This window comes from Eretmochelys imbricata, chromosome 17 (genome assembly GCF_965152235.1).
Source record: "Eretmochelys imbricata isolate rEreImb1 chromosome 17, rEreImb1.hap1, whole genome shotgun sequence".
In the NCBI taxonomy this organism is placed as follows: domain Eukaryota; kingdom Metazoa; phylum Chordata; order Testudines; family Cheloniidae; genus Eretmochelys; species Eretmochelys imbricata.
The window spans coordinates 21,983,588-22,002,698 of record NC_135588.1 but is presented as its reverse complement, the minus strand read 5'-3'; the positions used below and the strand labels follow the sequence as shown (position 1 = coordinate 22,002,698).

General features: G+C 47.0%; 1 protein-coding gene across 5 annotated transcripts in view; it reads right to left on the bottom strand.

The window, feature by feature from the left end:
* Positions 1-19,111, bottom strand: part of HIP1 (huntingtin interacting protein 1) — a 162,815-nt gene that overhangs the window by 62,461 nt on the left and 81,243 nt on the right. Inside the window, exon 1 of one of the 5 annotated variants that reach the window (XM_077836897.1) lies at positions 14,823-14,887. The exons of the other annotated variants lie outside the window; for them this stretch is intronic. Within the exon in view, the coding sequence (XP_077693023.1) occupies positions 14,823-14,840 (18 nt within the window). The 5' untranslated portion in view covers positions 14,841-14,887. Of the gene's footprint in view, positions 1-14,822; positions 14,888-19,111 lie in introns of those variants that run through there. 5 annotated transcript variants of the gene reach the window in all.

The following is a 19,111-nucleotide window of genomic DNA, read 5'->3' as shown; positions in this document are numbered from 1 at the left end:
TTGCCCACCCCGCTATAGGAGAAACTTCTTCCTAGTCTGCTCAGTTTGCAGTCAGCTTATGCCCTGAGGAAGAAGAGCATAGGTAGTGGGGTCCAGCTGGAGTCAAGGGACACCTTTAAAACACCGTTCTTCCCTTTCCACACATCTAACGTGTATTTATAGAAAGAAATTAAATGCAAGAACGACGGGTAATGCAACACTGAGTGTGAGGGATTAGCTCATGCAGCTCGGGAGAGGTATCTACTGCACTGGTACAAGGGGCACAAATGGTCCACCCCAGACAGCTCACTGCCTGCATCTAACACAAGCAGCAGGATCTGAGCTTTATGTTTAGCAGCAGAAGACTTCAGGTGTGTGCTCTGTCACTGCAGGAACTGGACTTCAGTGCATGTGAAATTTCAACCTGACTGTTCCAGCCTCGCAGTCACTGCTTTTGCATTTACTTTTCTTGCTCTCTCTTTTTTAAAACACCAAGATGAATGAGGAAAATAAAACCAACTTTGCAAAGGAAAGTAGCCGGTGTTTGGGTCTGACCACTGGAGAGTGAAATCTAAGGCTGTCCAATCAAATCAGGGATGGGCCAGCAAGAGTGGATCACGCTTGATGTTCCCCTGAAGTGTGAGGTAAGAGTGTGCCCAGGGTTTTGGTTGAGTTAATTCAAATAGACAGAAAAGGGCCTTTATCTAATTTTGTGATCATTAAACTTCACATTTGTTCCAAGCTCTGAGCTGCAAGTGTTACTGGCTGGCATTTGTCAACCTAAAGCGAGGTTCATAAATCCATATCTAGGCACCTAAATAAATAGCCAGATTTCCAAAGGTGAGGAGGACTTGCAGCTCCCACGGACTCCTAATGGGACAAGGACAAATTTCACCCAGGAAGAGGATGGTGCTTTAACTGTAGAGGGCAGCGTGATAAAAAGGCATGCAGTTGCAGGTGAGAGAGAAGTATTCAAGAGGGGAGAAGGCAGAGCGTAGGACCAGACGGGAGTGAGGTAGAGAGCTGCTCCACTCCCTCAAATATGGCTGAACAGAGTTTCTTCACATCCCTCCCCAAAATAGTTCAAACTGGGCTGAGAAGGAGCAGGAGAAATTTCAGACCAAAAGGTAATAATCAAGTACCTGAAAATAGAGTTGAGTGAAATCTCAACCCTGATTGCAGCCTCCAGACCACAGTACTGTAATCTCGTTGTTGCCAATGTGCTACTGTTGGCAGCAAGTTTTAAGGAAAATCATACCAGGCTTTGTCATTTAAATGTCATGCCAAAACATCCCCTTCCCCGATCCTGCTACCTGATCCGATAGGGGCACTATGAACTAGGGCTGCTTGGAGCACGGAAATCTAGGGTACTGTATGTTTCTCTCTGACCCAGTGGGATTAAGTGTGAAGCTGTCCAGTCACCAACTCTGTTCAGCGCACTCTTTTTCATTTCCTCAGCAACACAAGTAGCAGTGGCTGGAAAGCGTGATGCTGCTAGCTAGGGCTCCTGGCTGACTGAGGCCACAAGCACAGCTAACAGACATAGTATCACTTTGAAAGAGCTTCGCCTAAAGGGACTCCTCGGTGCAGCTGCGCTTTGGTGAATGAGGTCTCTCTGGCTGCGTGCTGCGGAAAGAAAAACCAAGGAGTCTGGGGCACAGGGAGCCTCCTTTTCTCGCCTCTAAGGCAGTTCAAGAGGCGTGCTCTTTCCCGGAAGGTTAAGGAAGAACATGCATGGGACGCCACATTCTTAAGGCCAAGAGTTTCCTGGAGCTGCAAGGGGCTGGGACCGTTCATCACTCCCCTGAAAGAGCAGCATTGTAAAGCACTTCCTGCTCCAGCAGCTCTGTATGAAGCTGGTTCCGGAGAGGCAATTATCGGCAGCAACACACAGGAAGGCACGGTTTATCCCACCAGCCCCTCTCACATCCCCCCAAAATAGTGTCTCTACCAAAGAAAATGCTGAGTGTATTCCTAGGGGAAGCAGGGCACAGGAACTGTCCACTAAGTGCAGACAGAATTCTGCACAGTCACACACTCATCAAATCTCTTGGCAAAGCCCCAAGGCCATGGCTGGTACAAGATCACAGACCGAAGTCCCTGGAGCATTGGCCTCTCTGGAAGCTAAATTCCAAGCTAAAAATTCCAGGGTTCCCACTGGGTTTTCCTGTTAAATTACGAAAGAATTTTCCTTTAAAGTAAGATCCCCTAACAGATCAGCAATATGGGGAAAACAATGCAGAATTGGCAACTCCCTCTCCTCCCCCCCCCCCCCCCGACCAGATTCACGGAAGCAAGGGAACAAGTGGAAGTCCATATAATTTCAGCACCTTCCAACAGAGCTCCTGGAGGAGAAGCCTTGGGGGGAACCAGGAGCCTCTGAAGTGACTCCTAACAAACGTGATCCAGGAGGACAATGTTTTATGCTCTGATGTTTGAACACAGCACGACCAGTGATTCTCTGACAGCGACCAGCATCTGAGGCTTCAAAGCAAGGTCCATGATGTGGCCTTCGTTATTTTACATACTTCTATCATCTCCCCTCCAGAGATCTAATTTCAGGGTGAGACAGAAGGCAAAGGCCTTCAGTCTGGAGAAAAAGACAGGACCAACATTGGCAGAAGCAGCCAATTACATCATGTAAGGCAATAAAAAACTGGTGGAACCCTGACCTTCAGGTGAAGCTAAACCCTATGATGTACATACCTGCTGCCTTTAATTATCTATGGAGTCACGAGCTTTGGTGCGTCGGGCTTTACGCATTCTGCTCCTTTCAGTCAGGCTGTGGCTACATTTGCTCTTTCATTGCAGCTGTCTCCTGTACACACTGCGGGTTTCCATTCAGCACAGCATCCCAACTGGATGCCAAATGCATTCAGAGGCCCTCAAAACTGCTGGACGTTAGTAGTATTCATCTCTTCTCAGTACTTCCCTTCTAGACTCTAGCCACATCCTTGGAGAGTTCCAAAGCCAGACACTTGGCAGGAGGAATGAGCTAAATGTTGTGGGGGTAGCGACAAAGCTGCATTTGCCAGTGTCGCAAAGAATTTATCCCAACTCAAAGCACCACCACCAGAGACCATGGGGAGGACATCTCGGGCTACAGAGCTTGGGAGGAGAGCGGTTTTATTGCAGCCACCCAAGTTCAAGAGGCACACACATTTCAAAATGCTGTCTGCCCACAGGACCAAAGGGCACCTAACTGCTGCAGGCTTCACCTCTGGACAATGCTTGTGGCACTTGCAGGGAGAAGGCAAAGGGGCTGCAGTTGCTAGCTGTGGAACAGGCAGAAGGGGCATCTCAAAGGATGTAGCCCAAGGACAGCACCGTGCTCACGGCTAGCAACAGTGGTACAAATCTAGCCCTAGTGATTAGTGCTGCAAAACTAGGTCAAAAAAGGCTGAGGTATCTCATAGCAGATCCTGTTCGGTCTTAAAAGCAAAATAAGCCTCCTCTCACTAGACACACGCCCAACTCCCTGACTGACAGGCCATCAGCCAGCCATTTCAATTGCAAGCTACCAGACTGCAAAGAGCAAGGGGCTATTTCAGGCACTGCCAGACCATGAATAAATCCCTCGCACAGCAGCACCTTTTCCTAAGACTGATGAAGGGATGTCCTGAAAACTAAGGCAGTGGAGCGGAGTGGCAGAAAGGTGCCTTGCTTTGCTCATTGATGTACAGCTCCTCTGGCTACCTCCCTTCACAGCCACTGCTTCCATTCTGGGAGAGTTCCCTGCCTAGCTCTGTGGACCAGGAAGCTCCTTGTTCCAGCTTTAATCCTATCATATTTGCTAGAAGATGCTTCACTCTCCAGGACAACTCTAAATGTGTGTCAGACTGAGCTCTCTGGGGAGAGCATCTCTGCTGACTGGGCTGTTAAATACTAGACATTAATGCAGAGAAGCATTTGTGCCGGTGTCTGGGAAGCCCAAGTCTTTCTGAGTGCTCACAGGCCCCTCAGAACTGGGATGGAACTGGAGCTGCTCAGTGCTTTTATTAGTGGGATGTTTACAACAGGATCATGAGCTTCTGGCATGTGGACAGGAACCCTGGCACAACTGGACAAAATCTCAGTCAGCTTCCTGAGAAAACCATTGCAGGGGGAAATCTGGAAGTGAAAGATCTGCTCCACACTGCAGTAACCTGCCTGAGAGCCCCAGCAGACTGGGTGGTAACAGCTCCTCTGCAGTGGGGCAGCTTTCATAACCATTACATGCCTCCCCCTTTTATGAAGGAGAGACGTTGCATATCAGTTCCTCTTTTCAGGCAATGGTGCAAACAACTCGGAAACCCTGAAAGGGAAGAGAGAGTAGAAATCTTATCAGCCCATGTAACTCAGGCTCCATTTATGCAACACGCATAACAACTGAGCCAAGGGAGAGGGTTACAGCATAGTGAAGAGCTGTAATGTAATCAAAACTTAACAGAATCCCCAGAACGGAGTTATAGTCGGGTGTGAGCTCACTGTTGGGCTCAGAACACAGCAGCACTGTTAACACCATTCTACCCAAGTCAAGGCAGGACCCCGATTCTGATATACCTGTAGTGTACATGGGGTCTCAGGGTGCTAGCAGCACTGTGAAAGCTGTAGGTACACCCGAAGCAGAATAAAGAATGGTCAATGCTACAGGTGTAGAAATCACCACCCTGCAGTGAAGAGTCCAGGCAGGAAGTCGCAGCAAACAGGCTAGGAAATATTTTGCCTAAAACTCCTTGCCCTGGTGCAGTGTGAGTAGAACCTGCCCAGCATGCTGTTGGGTTTGTCAAACTTGCGAGCATTTGCTTCCTGTCCACTTCATTAGCGTGTGTTACAAATAGTGTGTGGAAGCAGTATTCTCTCTCTCTGTGTAAATTGCTTTTGCTATAGTTTGACAACCTCAGCCCCTCCCTATGAGATTTCAAAAGAGCTGAGCCTCCGCACTGACTTTTGGGAATCAGTCCTACGACATGTTGGACGCAAAAATGAAGGAATCAGAATTAGTGGACACTTAAAAATGTTGGCCTAAGAGATATTCCCTGGGTTACACAGCAGGCTAGTGGGAGAACCCAGGAGTCCTGACTCCCACCCCGCCTTGCTCCAACCTCTAGTGTATCAGCATTACATTTGCTCTGTCAGCGTCCTTTTTTGAGTAGTTTAGACATCAGAACTGTGAGGGCAACCTGAACAACATGGCAGCCTCGAACCGTAAGACTAACTCTACCAGCAGTGTATAGTATAAACTACCGAGGACCAAAGCCTGCCAGGTGCTGAGAACCTTAAATCCCATTCACATCAGTTGGAGCAGAGGTACTCAGCACCTTGCAGAATTTGCATACATGATAAATGTAGTGGAATGGACAGAAATCCCCTTCTGGAAATGTCGTGGAACATTCCATTCTCTCCAGCCAATCAGCGCCAGTGGTTCTGGTGGCCAGGCGAGATGGTGGGGAATGGAGGGGCTGATTGGCTGGCTGGGGGGACAGAGAAGGGAGTAACTAGTGCGTGTGGAAGCAGCCGTGACCCAACTATGCTGCCGAAATAAAAATTATACAAAAAGGTAAAAACATGGTGGCCATTGCCTGAAACCAGCCCTACATACAGGTCACGTGGAAGATACACACATCCAAATCAATCATTACAGCAGGACGGAGCAGGGGACCATGGCTGCAAGGTCAAAATGTATCGGTATCCAGCATGGGAAACACACGAGACAAAACTCGGAGCAACCATAATAGCTCTCTATCCATTACTGTGACAGCAAAGACCTCGAGCCACAAGCAGGATCACAAACAATGCAGAATTGCAGTGGGATTCCTAAAATAGATCTCTCTCATACACACATGCAAGCACTGAGAGGTCTCAAATCTGCCAGGCACAACCCCACAAAAATTACAAGCTTAGTGTACTTTGAATTGAAAATCTACCATTATGCAAAGAATTATTCCGGTCTAGCCAGTGGCTGCATGGAGATTTCTCAGGTCTCCTTTCATTCCAAAAAGGAAATGAACGTCGACTATGGAATCCTGCACCATCGTAAATGGTTTGGAAACACTAAGTAAGTTCCAGGGCAAATCCTCTTAGTAATGCTCCTCGTTTCTCTTTAATTCTTTTCTAAAAATGGCTTGCTAAAGCTTATGCAAACTCCCAGAAAAACATTTTCAACCAAGCTGCATGGCACTCCACAGTATTAGGGGCCTCACCGGAGCCAAGCTATGAGAGAGATATGGTCTCACAGGAGTTCCCTGTAAAACGATAATCTGTGAAACAAAAGGAGACAGGACAGTTCAGTTATGGCCACACAGCCGTCTCTCTCTAATCACACAGGAGTAAAGTAGGACTGGGTGTGGAAGGGACATTTAGGAGTAAGGGCAGGAGTGAGTAAGTGTGTGTGTGTTGGGAGGGGCTCTCTCTTTATTTAGGTGTAAAGGACAACTTCTCAGATTTAAGTTTCCCTCTTTAATAAGCAGCAAAAGGCAAAACCACACACACACACAGCTGTCTAAGTTAACGCAGTCTCAGAAAAGGTTTTCCTCCATCGAGTGCTGAATAAATCTTGGAATGATTAACGACATGAATGGCAGTGGAGTGCTCTTTTGGTACTAAGGGGGTGCCCACCCTCATCCTTTGGAAAGTAGAGCTGCTCTGCTCTGCCTGCAGTTCTCTCCTCAAAGGAACATCTGAGCAGACTCTTATGAAGCAGGAGAGCGCTCAGCAGCACAGCCAGGATGACCTTATACAGTAGCAGCAAAAAGAGCACAGCCCTGTTCCTGTACACAATGTGAGCAGAAAGGAAATGGAGAAAGAAGGAATGTGCAGCCAGAGCAGACCACAGAGGCCTGTTGCAAATGACGAATAACTCACAACCTTCCACTTAAGTTGTAACAATTGCTCCCCAAGAAGAGACAGCAATAGCGAGGGACACAAAAAGGTACCATTCTTTCCTGGCCATTTCTCCTCAGGTCCCAGCCACAGGATGAATTTGGAAATGAAAAAAAAATTTTATTCTTCCAGGCCCCTCCCTCCCAGAAACCAAGCTCTGTGCACTTGAGACAGCATAATGAGAAGCCACGCACTGTAGATCTTCATAATACGATTGTCCCTCTTCTAACTTGCCTGCTTTGATCAGCAGTGAAATAGTGAATACTGCTGACCTGTAAATAATCAGCATTAGGTTTCAGAGTGAACATCCCACTCAGATGAGTGGGGCACTCATCTGTCTCTCAGAGCTATGGTTTCAGGCTGCCTGAAGACTCACGCAGATATTACTGCATCGGCTGATGCTTGACTCACAATCTGAAACTTTACTTCACAATCATAAGACCTGCAGATGCAAATGAAAATTGATCTTCCAGAGAACAAAAATAGCAGCCTCCAAAAGAGCCCCAGCACTGAGTGGCTATGAGTGGCCCCCTTTGAGCCCTGCTCCCAGCAGTTAAAGCTCCAGGAACAGCTGGATCACCATCTGATTAAGGGAAGAACGTTCATGCTTCTAGTGGTACCAGCTCTTGTTGCTAGCACAGCTTAGGAGCGAGAAGAAAAAGGGAGAGGCAAATTGGGGACTGGGAGGACAGGTACAGAGAAGCGAGATAAGTGCCTCCTGTCACGGGGCAACAGAGGAGGAACATGGTCACCTGAGAGGTATTTGGGCTTTGACTTTTCCTTTGGCTGCTGTGTTTTTCCCACCATTGGTAGGACCCTGTCCAGCTCAGGAAGATTTCTGAAAGGAATCCTGCCAGGCAGACATACACACTGGGGGCTTGTGTCTTGGGAAGGGCTGGGAAGTAGTGTGCTTGTATTCTCATTGGCTTTCAAACAGCACTTCCAATCCCCAGTCCCCACTTCTCGCTGGTGACTCAGCATCCACGACGGCACTTTGGAAGAGTTGGGACACGGCTCGTGCTTCTGCCTCATGCCAGTTGGGGCAGAGGGCTCCCCAAACCAGTGGCAAGTGTTGGAAAGTATCTGGTGGGGGCCAGAACAGACTGCCAGTCAGATTCACTTGGGGCAAATCCTGCTCTCTCCATATGAAGATGATGATTGTGTGTGTGCATATATGTCTCAAGAGCGAGAAATACAATTAAGTTTGCAGGGCTTAACAGAATCTTAAAAACACTGCAGAGGGAGGTGGGCACTGTAACTGGGACATGTACAGTCATTGTATTTTAACTTACCCCAGGTAAAGATCTCCAAAACAAACAACTGGGTGGGCATGGCAAGAAGAACCCATGCAGCTAAAATGTGATAAGATGATATTGGAGATTGTGGAGAAGATATCAGGGGGTTTCAGTTCTGATGTCATGCTGCTTGGGAAGAGATCACTGACTTCTAAGGTTAATTTCATCTTTCACCTACCAATCACCACCATATGTCTTAATAGAAAAGACAATGCAAGATGTGAGCACTGTGAATCGTGAAACAGACCTGTTCATCCACCCCATGAACGGTTATAATGGCGATTACAGTAAATGTCACTCTAAGGAGGATGTGAAGCAACGGCAATATCGAGAGATGACGGCTAGAGGTTTGAGCCTAGGACTGAGCATCAGGAAAAGTAAGGTTACTTACCAGTAATACGAAATTTCTGTTTACATTGCCTCTGCCATGTAAGACTTGTGGGCTTTGTCTGTGAGCCACAGAATGATCAACAGCCGTCCAAAAAGTAGTAAGAAGCACACACATCCTTCCCGCTTGAGGAATTCTAGAAAGACTCTCCCTTCTAATCATCAGTCACATTCTTATTAACCTCAGCAGAGCCCAATCATAGTAGTATCAAAGAAGGAAGGTATTCAGTGTGGATCTGCACAGGCAAGGTCCAGGTTCTGGTAAGTAGACTGGACTGGACTGCATGGAGGAATGGCACCACAAAAACGGAGGACAAGATTTTGAGAGGGAGTATCTGAATGACTGTCTCAAATGCAGAAAACAGGTCCAGGAAGATGAGGATGAAGTAAAGGCCCTGAAATTTTGGTTAGGAAGAAGTCTCTAGAGACCTTAGTGAGAACAGTTTTGGTGGAGTGTGGAGGGACAGAAATCAGGAGGGAATACAGACAGGAAGAGAACTCAAGGCAATGGTTGTTATCAGAGCACCCAGTGAATTGAGAGGTGATGGAGGGGAAAGGAGATGGGTTACAGAGATAATAAAAGATGGACGCTAGACCTTAATAAATCTGAATACACAAATTAATCCATTGTGATAGTCTCTGAACCAAAATGGTTAGGGCCATTAGATTTCTCAAATGCAACAAACGATCAATGCAATTTACTGAAGGGCTTGGATTCTGTCCAAGTAATAAACAAGTGTCCTTACTCCAGCTTATAGAATCTGGCCTCTGTTGATGCATCATGAGGCTTAGGAAAAAAGACTGGAGGCAAAGCAGATTGATTTAGGTGGGATTTTGTGGCCACAGTGGACAAAAACTTAAGATGAAGTCACAAAGGCATCATGTCCTTGCTAACAGTCTAGGCAAGGGGTGGCCAACCTGAGCAGGAGCCAGAATTTACCAATGTGCATTGCCAAAGAGCCACGGCAATACGCCAACAGCCCCGCATCAGCTCCCCTCAGCTCCCAGCACCTCCCGCCCACCGGCAGTCCTGCTGATCAGCGCCTCCCCCTCCCTCCCCACACCTCCCGATCAGCTGTTTCTTGGCGTGCAGGAGGCTCTGGGGTGGGAAGAGGGAGGAGCGAGGGCATGTCAGGCCCCGGGGGGGGGGGGGGGCAGGAAGGGGTGGAGTGGGGGCAGGGCACGTGCAGAGCCAGGGGTGGAGCAGTGAGCCCCCCCCGGCACCTTGGAAAGTTGGCGCCTGTCGCTCCAGCCCCAGAAACTTCTGGAAAGCCGCATGTGGTTCCGGAGCCACAGATTGGCCATCCCTGGTCTAGGCCTCTCCAGGGAGTTTCAGTCAGAAGGGCTCAGATTTCATTGACAGTGTAGCTGAAGCCACTAGAAATGCCAGCTGGCACTGTCTAAGTGCAGCCCAAGGAGATGGGGCGAGGGTGGCTTTTAAGTCATCTTTGTGCCAGTCAAGCTCTGAGCTTCTCGATGGGGCTGATGTGCTTCTTTGTATAAAGTAGAGCAGCCTGGGAATGCTTTATAAAGCAGCGAAGTAATGAACTGATGAATAAATATGTCACAACCGCATTAGAAACTTTCCCTCATGGACGCAAGAAGATTGAGGAGTCAGTACAGAAACATGGTAAGCTGCAGGAACTGCCAGACAGACCCTGACAGTGGCCAGAGATCATCCCAGCCCCAGCAGAAATAAAAAGTAAATCAAGGATAAAACTTGGATCAGACAAGTAACAGGATCAACATTTTAAAGCATGGACAAATCTTGGGATATCGCCTCTTCAAACTGGAAGGTTTCCTGGACCCAAAACGGTACTTTCCAACCTATGAAGAGAACGGAACCAATAAGTACCCACAAAGCAAGCAGCCTGCTGAAGAGACTTCTGCTCTCGGTGAAATATCAGTACATGAAAGGTGACCTGGAATCTGAGGGAGGATGATCAGAGGGGTCTCTGGATAAGGCTAGCAGATCCAAAACCTGCTCATGGTTCACTTGTTGAATCTTCCTCAAGACTTTGGAAAGGGAAGGGGGAAAGCCGCATCTGCCAGTGAAAAATATGCAAGTTCAGATTCCTGCTCACTCTAGAGCAGAACCCACCTCCTTACCAGCCCTTGATCTTTTGGGTGAAGAGGAATGAGCCTGTGTCCCTGCATGCCCTCCATCATCTTCCCAAACAGGGGTAACATCACAAGAATAAGAGGTAGGTGGGAGGAAGGAGAGCTCCAGAGCCACATATCCTGTGGGCCACAAACTTTCTAAGGGAGGCTTATAGGTGGTCGTAGGTCAAACAGAACGTCAAGGCCACTTAGACTTGGGAGCTTCCCAGCCAAGAGGCACTCTAAAAGCAGAAGGGTGCACCTGTACTACAAATAAAGCACATTTCTTACTTCATGCCTTGCTCCCACTGAACAGAGCCAGGTTCAAAGACACAGGAGCTCTAAACCAGAGAAACAAGCTCAGAGAGAAGGAACTTTCCTGCAGCCCAAATGCCTCCAATTAGGAAACAAGTGGGGCTCGGGTCCAGAGACTGAGCTGGGTTCTGTAGAAGTTCTGAGTGCACAGGGCTCCCAAGGGTGAATCCAGCAAGTGATCTGTTCAGAAAGCATCTCGGAAACTCCAGACACTTAGATCCAAAGATAACTTTATCCTGCTCCTCTGACCTCCTAGGTTCTGAGGAAACAAACGTGCTGGGGCATGACTGTATTCCACCAGCATACTTCTAGATGCAGCACTGTTGCTCCCAGTGCTGCATCTAGTCTCAAGTGTGCCAGACAACGGCACTCCGGCACTCCAGAGCCCTCAATAAATCCTCCGAATTTGGACCAGAGGGAGACTTCTTCCTCTTCTCAGTTGAGACACTAGAACAGCAAGCTGAGATTTCAGACTCACAGCATCTTGGTCAAATACAGAGACTATCCAAATTTCATCCATTAAGGAAACTCAACCCCTCCATCCCCCCTTCACAAGCAAGGCATAAAAGCCGTGCAAGCATGAGGGAAATTGCTCCTCAACCCAGCACCAGAAACACCAAGCATTAATGTCAGTGATGAACATCTTGGATCAAGCTACACTTTTTATTTTTTAAATACTGCTCTTATTATGGGCTTTCTTATGGCACTCCTCAACAGAGGCTATGAGCGCATCTTGGACTTTGCTAGACACATTGCAACAAATGGCCACAAACAGGTATCAATACACCCCTACAACTGCCAAATCCAGACTAAAACTGATGTGTGGGGGAGATAGCGATTCGACAACCATGAGGGCTGGCAGAAAGAGCGGAACTGAGGGATGGTTAGAGAGCAGAGCCGTTTACACCCTCCACTCCAGAACAATGCAATGGTGGGAGATACCGGCACGGTCTATTAATTTCTTACTGCTCTCAATAGTTTGTTGACTTGTTAGGTAAGGTTGTAACTCCTAGAAGGGGGATCTGCAGAGGTACTTTTGGCTTTGATATCAACTCCTACTGTCACCAAACAGCAAGTCAATTAACCTCTATGCCTCAGCATCCCCACCTGTCAAGTGAGGATGATAATATTTAACTACCTCCTAGGGGCCTGTGAGCATCCGTCAATTACATTTCCACAGCAGTTCAAATATTAGGACTACAGTATAATTGCTAAGTAGTGTTTTTACCCATCACATGAACTTTCAGAAGTCAGCATACAACTCCTAAAACAAGCCAGTACAGACACAGATAAAACCTGCATCTTATTTTTGACTGGCACAAACTAGGATATTCCCAGGCAGTGCGTCCTGGGGAATTACTGCACTTCTCGAACAGCTGTTTCCCCAGAAAAGCACCCATTGGTCTTATTGCTTAAATATTGATATGAGTCTGACGTCACTGGCAGCCAATCAGTTAAGCTGGTGGCCCATGTTGTAGAGTCAGTTTAGAAGCATGCCCAGAAGCCTTCTCTGTGTTAGCAGGGTTTTGTATTTTATGTGGGGATTTCACGCAACAATAACCTTTCACTGAACACTTCTTTGCTTAATCTCTGTGCTTGCAGGACAGCAGGTCACTGGTCCCCTGAATTTTCTATGCATAGTGTGTAAAGACAAGTCTCCCATAGCCTCCAGAATACTCTCAATATTCGATCACACCAAGCAGCTGGAGTGTGCTGCAAAAATAAGTGTTTGGGCATTCTTAGTATTTATAGGACACAACAGGAGCCAGAGTCGTTCTGGCTCTGTCCCCTAGCTTTAGGGTGTGCATTACTGAAAAAGGCTGGAGTGGAGATTCCTCAAACTCTGTACCCAAGAATCTGATCTCTAGAGGAAAATTTCAGCAGCAATTTGGCATCACAACAAATCCTGCATCTTGGCAGGGGTTAGACTAGATGACCCTTGTAGTCCCTTCTAACCCTACGAGTCTATGATCAAAGGGAAATTTTGCTGAGAAAGGAACTGATATTTCAGTCCTTACAGAACTTTCCACTCAGGATAAAACTTGCCCTTTGGGGTAACCAGTCATATTTTCTCACCAAGTGCATATTCTGCAGGATGCTGCCTGAAAATACCTTTCCAAGAGGAAGGTAAAAATCGAGCCATGCATGGTGATCTGGCAGTACCTTACGCTCCAATTTTGCCACACATTAGTTAAATTTCAACCAAGTAACTACAGACTTTGCCTTTCTAGAGAATATGCTTCATTCATGTGGATGAGCAGCAGGCTTGTGAATTAAGCAGGTCCTAAATTTGAATCCAAACAGAATAATGCAAGGTCCCAGATGTGAAAAAACCTGACATCTAATCCAGTACACGGACAGTCAGACTGTGAGAGTGTAGCAACTGGAGTTTTTGTCAAACTCCTTCCCCCAAACTTTCTCCTGAGAAGCAACAGAGAGGCAGGTCTTCTTAAAAAAAAAAAAAGAAAAAAAAAAAAGGAATCCCTCACTACAGCAGGCAGATGTGAGAAAATGAGAGGAGCATTCATATTGCATACATTTGTCTAATTAAAGGTACCAAGAACTATTCAACCTAATGCCTGGCAGCTGATAGGTGCCAATAACTCTGCGGAAGGCTCGTGCTGGGTGACTGTGAGAGGCATGGGTCTGATCCCCAGAAGTGCCCAGTGCCTTTTCAGAGCTCTCTGTTTGGATTTTTATGATCTTGAAAGACAGATCAAGAATAGTTATTAGGGCTGCACACATGAATTGTGCTGGCTTGCTCCCTCCCCCCACTCAGCTCTGCCAATGCACTGGTGTCCTGACCCACGGTGGCCCCTGCTATTCCAGTTAAGAGCTACCACATCACTCTGCAAATGAAAGCCTGCTTTGCAAAGATTATCATTATTATTCATTATTTGCACTATGAAAGGTTAGTGTATTAACCAAATGTACCACCTAGTAATTACCCCACAAAGCTATTTTCGAGCGGAAAGTACATATACATCCAGCACTTGCCTTTGCTCTGAACAAAAGGCAGGCACCATGGATCAGCTCCCCTCTTCTGTTGTACACAAAGATCTCTCTGCAAAGCACAGAATGTGTTTGAACCTTGCCCAAATGTGCATAAAGAACTCACAGCAGCACCATACATGGAGACTCAAGTCCCTAAGGCACAACCTGAATGGTGTTAACTTAGAAGACAGAGCAACAGGGAAAAACAAGTTCAGATGGGTGGATGTGAGTGAATCCCAATTCCCAACACTCCTCTTGAATCAAGCAGAGGGGCAGAAACTCAAACACAATAATAAGACTCTGTCTGAGGATCAATCCCAAAATAACTCCCAACTGCAGAGAGCACAAGGCTTGTATTGTAACAATTGCCCCTTCAAAAAAAAAAAAAAAAAAAAAAGAAGGGCAAGTTGTTTTCCCCACATATTAAAACAGTGGGAGCCAAATTCTGGGGTCTTTAATCTAGCAGAACTCCCACTGACTCCACTGGAAAAGAGTTTTGCTTGATTAAAGCCCCCAGAATGTGGTCCTGAGAAACTAAGTACCTATGGAACTGGAGGCTGAGATGTATTTGGATAACTTGTAGGCAAACTCCTGAGATCTCCCTTCACAACACTGCCCCCCCTCCACCCCATCCTTCCCTTGCACTCTCACAATATCAGTCTTCTGAGTTTGCCCAAACACAAGCACACATAAGAGGGGCTAAATGGACAGGGCGAGGAGTGATGACAACAAAATAAACTGGACTTAAAGAGAAAAGCACTTCGAGATGCAGGTGCTCCAACAGATCCAAGTGGAGAAAAGGGATTAAAATGAGCTCAGTGGGCAAACCAAGGCCAGGCTAAAGGGATGCTGGAACTGGAAAACATGCATTAAGAGCAGCTGTTCACTTACCATCTTGCCCACCTCCATGGCCAAGGTCTGCTCCTGGCTCCCTCCCCTCGAGGAGAGGGCCGGCTCAGAAATCCTGAAGCTTGAAGATCACAATATCCAAGAAGAATACAGAGCTGTGCTTCCCCTACCCCCCCACCCCCCCGCTTTCTCTGAATGCTCAGAGGCTCAGCCGGTTAATACGGTTCTGAAAAGCCCATACTGGCAACCTTGCAAATCAGCAATGCTGGGGCAGAGAAAGTATGCAGAGAGGAAGGTCTGAAAGCAGGGCCAGCTTGCAGGCTGAGGAGTGCCCAGAAAAGAGGCAGAATGGAGCTGGAAGCTTCCTCTGGAAGCAAAGGCGAGGTGAGGGGCAACAAAGCACCAACTCCCACACACTCCAAACCGCCCAGGGATGGCACAGCCCCTTCAGCAAGGAAAACAGAAATTATCTGGCTGCTTGCTCGCTGTGGATCATCAGATATCGGAAGGAGGAGAAAAAGAATTGTGTAGCTGGAGCCTGCCTGCTGCACTCAGCCACACGCTGGAGTGTGTGATTTGAATAACAAAAGAGCTCCTCTCTCCAAGCCAGGAGGATGGAGCTGCTATTCAGAGAGCCAGTGGTGAGGGAGAGAGGGCGTGAGCGGGTATGTGTGTGTGGTGAGGGGACGGGGGCTACTGACAATCAGACTCAGGAAGTGGAGGCAGGGCTCTCCAAAAAGTGGGATGGATTTGGTCTCCCTCTGCACAGATGCTCTCTCGTTACCACATATTCACTTGCCCAGGCAGGGGCTTGCAAGGGTTAGCAGTGTCTTTCCAGGAAAACTACACGGGGTTCTACAAAATAAAATACCACCGAGACCTTCCCTTCTAAGAGTGTTCATTGCTCAGTCTTCTAAGCCAAAAAACATACGTGCTGGGAGGAGAAAGTGCGAGGAGCAGCATGATGAGGGGGCTGGGCAGCCCTTAGGAGGCTGATCCACACAAAAAGAAAAGGAGTACTTGTGGCCTTAGAGACTAACCAATTTATTTGAGCATGAGCTATGAAGTGAGCTGTAGCTCACGAAAGCTCATGCTCAAATAAATTGGTTAGTCTCTAAGGTGCCACAAGTACTCCTTTTCTTTTTGCGAATACAGACTAACACGGCTGTTACTCTGATCCACACAGTCACTCCAGTCTCAATGCCCTGGCTGAGCATTCTCGGAACATGCTGGAACCCACACTTAGGTTTTTGCAGGTGGCCTGGATGTCCTCTCGTTGGGACGGCCAACAATCAAAGGTCTCTTCAGCCCAGGAGCAATCTTCACGGGAACAAAGAGGCAATTGGGCTGGCTACTAGAGTCCTAAATACTTTCAACACAGTTTGCTACTGAGTGGCTGCACAGTCCTCGCCTGACATTTCTGACGGGAAGGTGTGTCCCTCACAGGAGCAGGCTTGAGGAGCAACAAACAGAGGAGAGAAAATGCAGTAAAGAAATAGAGAAAATATTTACCTGCTGAGGGTTGAGTGGGGGGGAGGGGGGGCTGAGCGATGTAATTAGTGTTCAGACAGTGCTTTGAAATCCTCAGCTGGGAGGCATTAGAGAAGGACAAAGGATTATTATTGTGCTTCCTTAAATGCCCTAAAAATAGCCCGAAAGTAGATGGGAGAAAATATAACCCACCACTGACATGCTGCCACTGCTTTGGGGAAGGTGGAGGGGTGGAGAAGAAACAGAGCAGTCATTTTGCACCCGCAGTTGCTGCTTATGGTGAAAAAGAAGGTGCAGGAATAGGAAGGAAGTATGGTCTTGTTGAAAGAAAAGTACGGCCCTTGTGGTTCTGAGTCTGGGCTGAGAATCGTAACATCTTAGTTCTGTTCCCAGCTCTGCCACTTACTGTGTGACCATGGGAAATCACTCAGCTCAGTGGTCCTCAATGACCCCATCGGGAAAAGAAGAATGCCACTACCTTCCTCCCTGCCACGAAACTCCCTGCTGCTCATGAGACGCACCAGAGAAAGTGGCATGGTTAATAATAATGCAGTGAAGAATCCCATATCCCACTCACACTGCAGAGAGAATCCAGGGAGGCAGAATGCAATCACCCAACTTAGCATGTAGTCCCTCATCCCCCCAGTTCTGAGATCTTCAGGCATTCAGGTTCTCAATTTTACATCTCATTTGAAAGACGACACCTCTAAGAGCGCTGTGTTCCCTAGAATCAGGGCATATAACTCTCCTTTGTATCCATCCAGTTCAGTTAGAGGGCAACTCAGTCTGGGTGTCAAAACAGAACAGCTCAACAGCAACTGGATATTGGAAGTGTACTTCACAGCTCTTTTTCACCCTAAAAGGCACAGAAGAGGCTTGCAAAGTTGCTTGAGACGGTGCACAATGCCCTCTCCTCTCCCACAGCAAATGAACTGGAAAATTAAAGGGACGGTTGCTCTGGAAGAGATACTAGAACTACATCTTCCTCTCTCCTGGCCCCAATCCCTCATTCAACATCAGCTCAAACACAAGAATTATGGTTGCTCAAGGTGAAGCATGTCCCATCAAATGAAATGTCTTCTGTTCCTAGTAAGTAAATGTTGACAGGTTCCTACAGACCTTCAGGAATCCACCTGAAGCACTCAGCACAGAACATTAGCAGGGAGTGGTTTTAGAGAAGGAGAATTTGGTCAGACCGTGAGTTAACACTATGCCCCCATCTAGAGCTGACCTCGCCCCATCAAGGAAAAAACTTCCTATACCTTGTCTCCACTTGGATTTTACAGCAAGATACCCAACTCCCATTAGTTATCTCCCTCGAAACACACGCCTCTTTTGGCAGTGAAGTCAGTCATAGACATAATGGGACAGCTGTCCAGTTTTTCCCACAATGACCTGGTGTTGACATGGTTCTGCAAGTGGGATGGGTACTGAGCTGCACACAATTGGGCTGAGAAGTAAGCACCCTGCATGTAGATAACTCAATCATGTTTGACTAGCAGGTCACAACTTGGCTACAAAACGAATGCTGTACTTCTAATGTAGACAGAACCTTAGCTCGAGGAGTAGAGCCCCTAGTTTTAACTCATTCCATAATCCAGGTAGGACAGTAACAGAGGATTCCATACTCCTCTGCAGTCTGCAACCAGCCCATGAGTATGTGGCTTTACTTGGATCTGTCCTTTGAAGTACACATTTTGGCAGGAACACTAAATGAAAATTACAGGTTTCAGAGTAACAGCCGTGTTAGTCTGTATTTGCAAAAAGAAAAGGAGGACTTGTGGCACCTTTAGAGACTAATAAATTTATCTGAGCATAAGATTTCGTGAGCTACAGCTCACTTCATCGGATACGAAGGGAGCTGTAGCTCACGAAAGCTTATGCTCAAATAAATTGGTTAGTCTCTAAGGTGCCACACGTACTCCTTTTCTTTTTTTAAATGAGAATTAAATACTCTTTACGACTACCTGAGATAATTGGGTTGCAGTAGCACACTACCACCAAAGGCAGTAATTTTTCTTCCACTTTTGCTGGCACAAATACCCAGCTTGATTGCAAAAGGCAGCTCTGCAAAATCATTGCACTGCACCCATAGTTTAGATTGCCTCTCCCTGCAGCCTAAAAATGCATATATGTCACCACTCCGGGCAACGCAATCTGCATCCAACAAGCCAGGGACAAAGGGGATACAGCAATGACAAGGAAGTCACCCCTGACTGGACCTGCCAAGAGCGTGGCACTATCTGTGCCTGCCATCTGAGCCTTGTTGATCATGAGAGGGACCAAGATGAACGGTTTACTTGATGGACTATGAATAATGACACATAGTCCGGGGCGGGGGCCTGCATAAAGCTAAGCAGGCACCAGCACCAGCTGGCAGTTGGCAATTTTGGCTTAAAAAGTATAAGCAGTTTTAGCCACACACTTCTCTCTGAAGCTTCTTAGATGAGTGATTTCCAACCAGTAAAGCAGTGGCTCTGAACCTTTCCAGGTTACTCTACCCCTTTCAGGAGTCTGATTTTTCTTGTGTACCCCAAGTTTCACCTCACTTAAAAAATACTTGCTTACAAAATCAGACATAAAAATACAAGAATGTGATAGCACTGTTACTGACAAATTGCTTACTTTCTCATTTTTACCATATAATTATGAAATAAATCGATTGGAATATAAATATTGTATTTACATTTCAGTGTAGAGTAGATAGAGCAGTATAAACAAGTCATTGTCACTAGTGCTTTTTATGTAGCCTGTTGTGAAATTAGGCAAATATCTAGATGTGTTGATGTACCCCAGTAAGACCTCTGCATACCCCCAGGGGTATAAGTACGCCTGGTTGA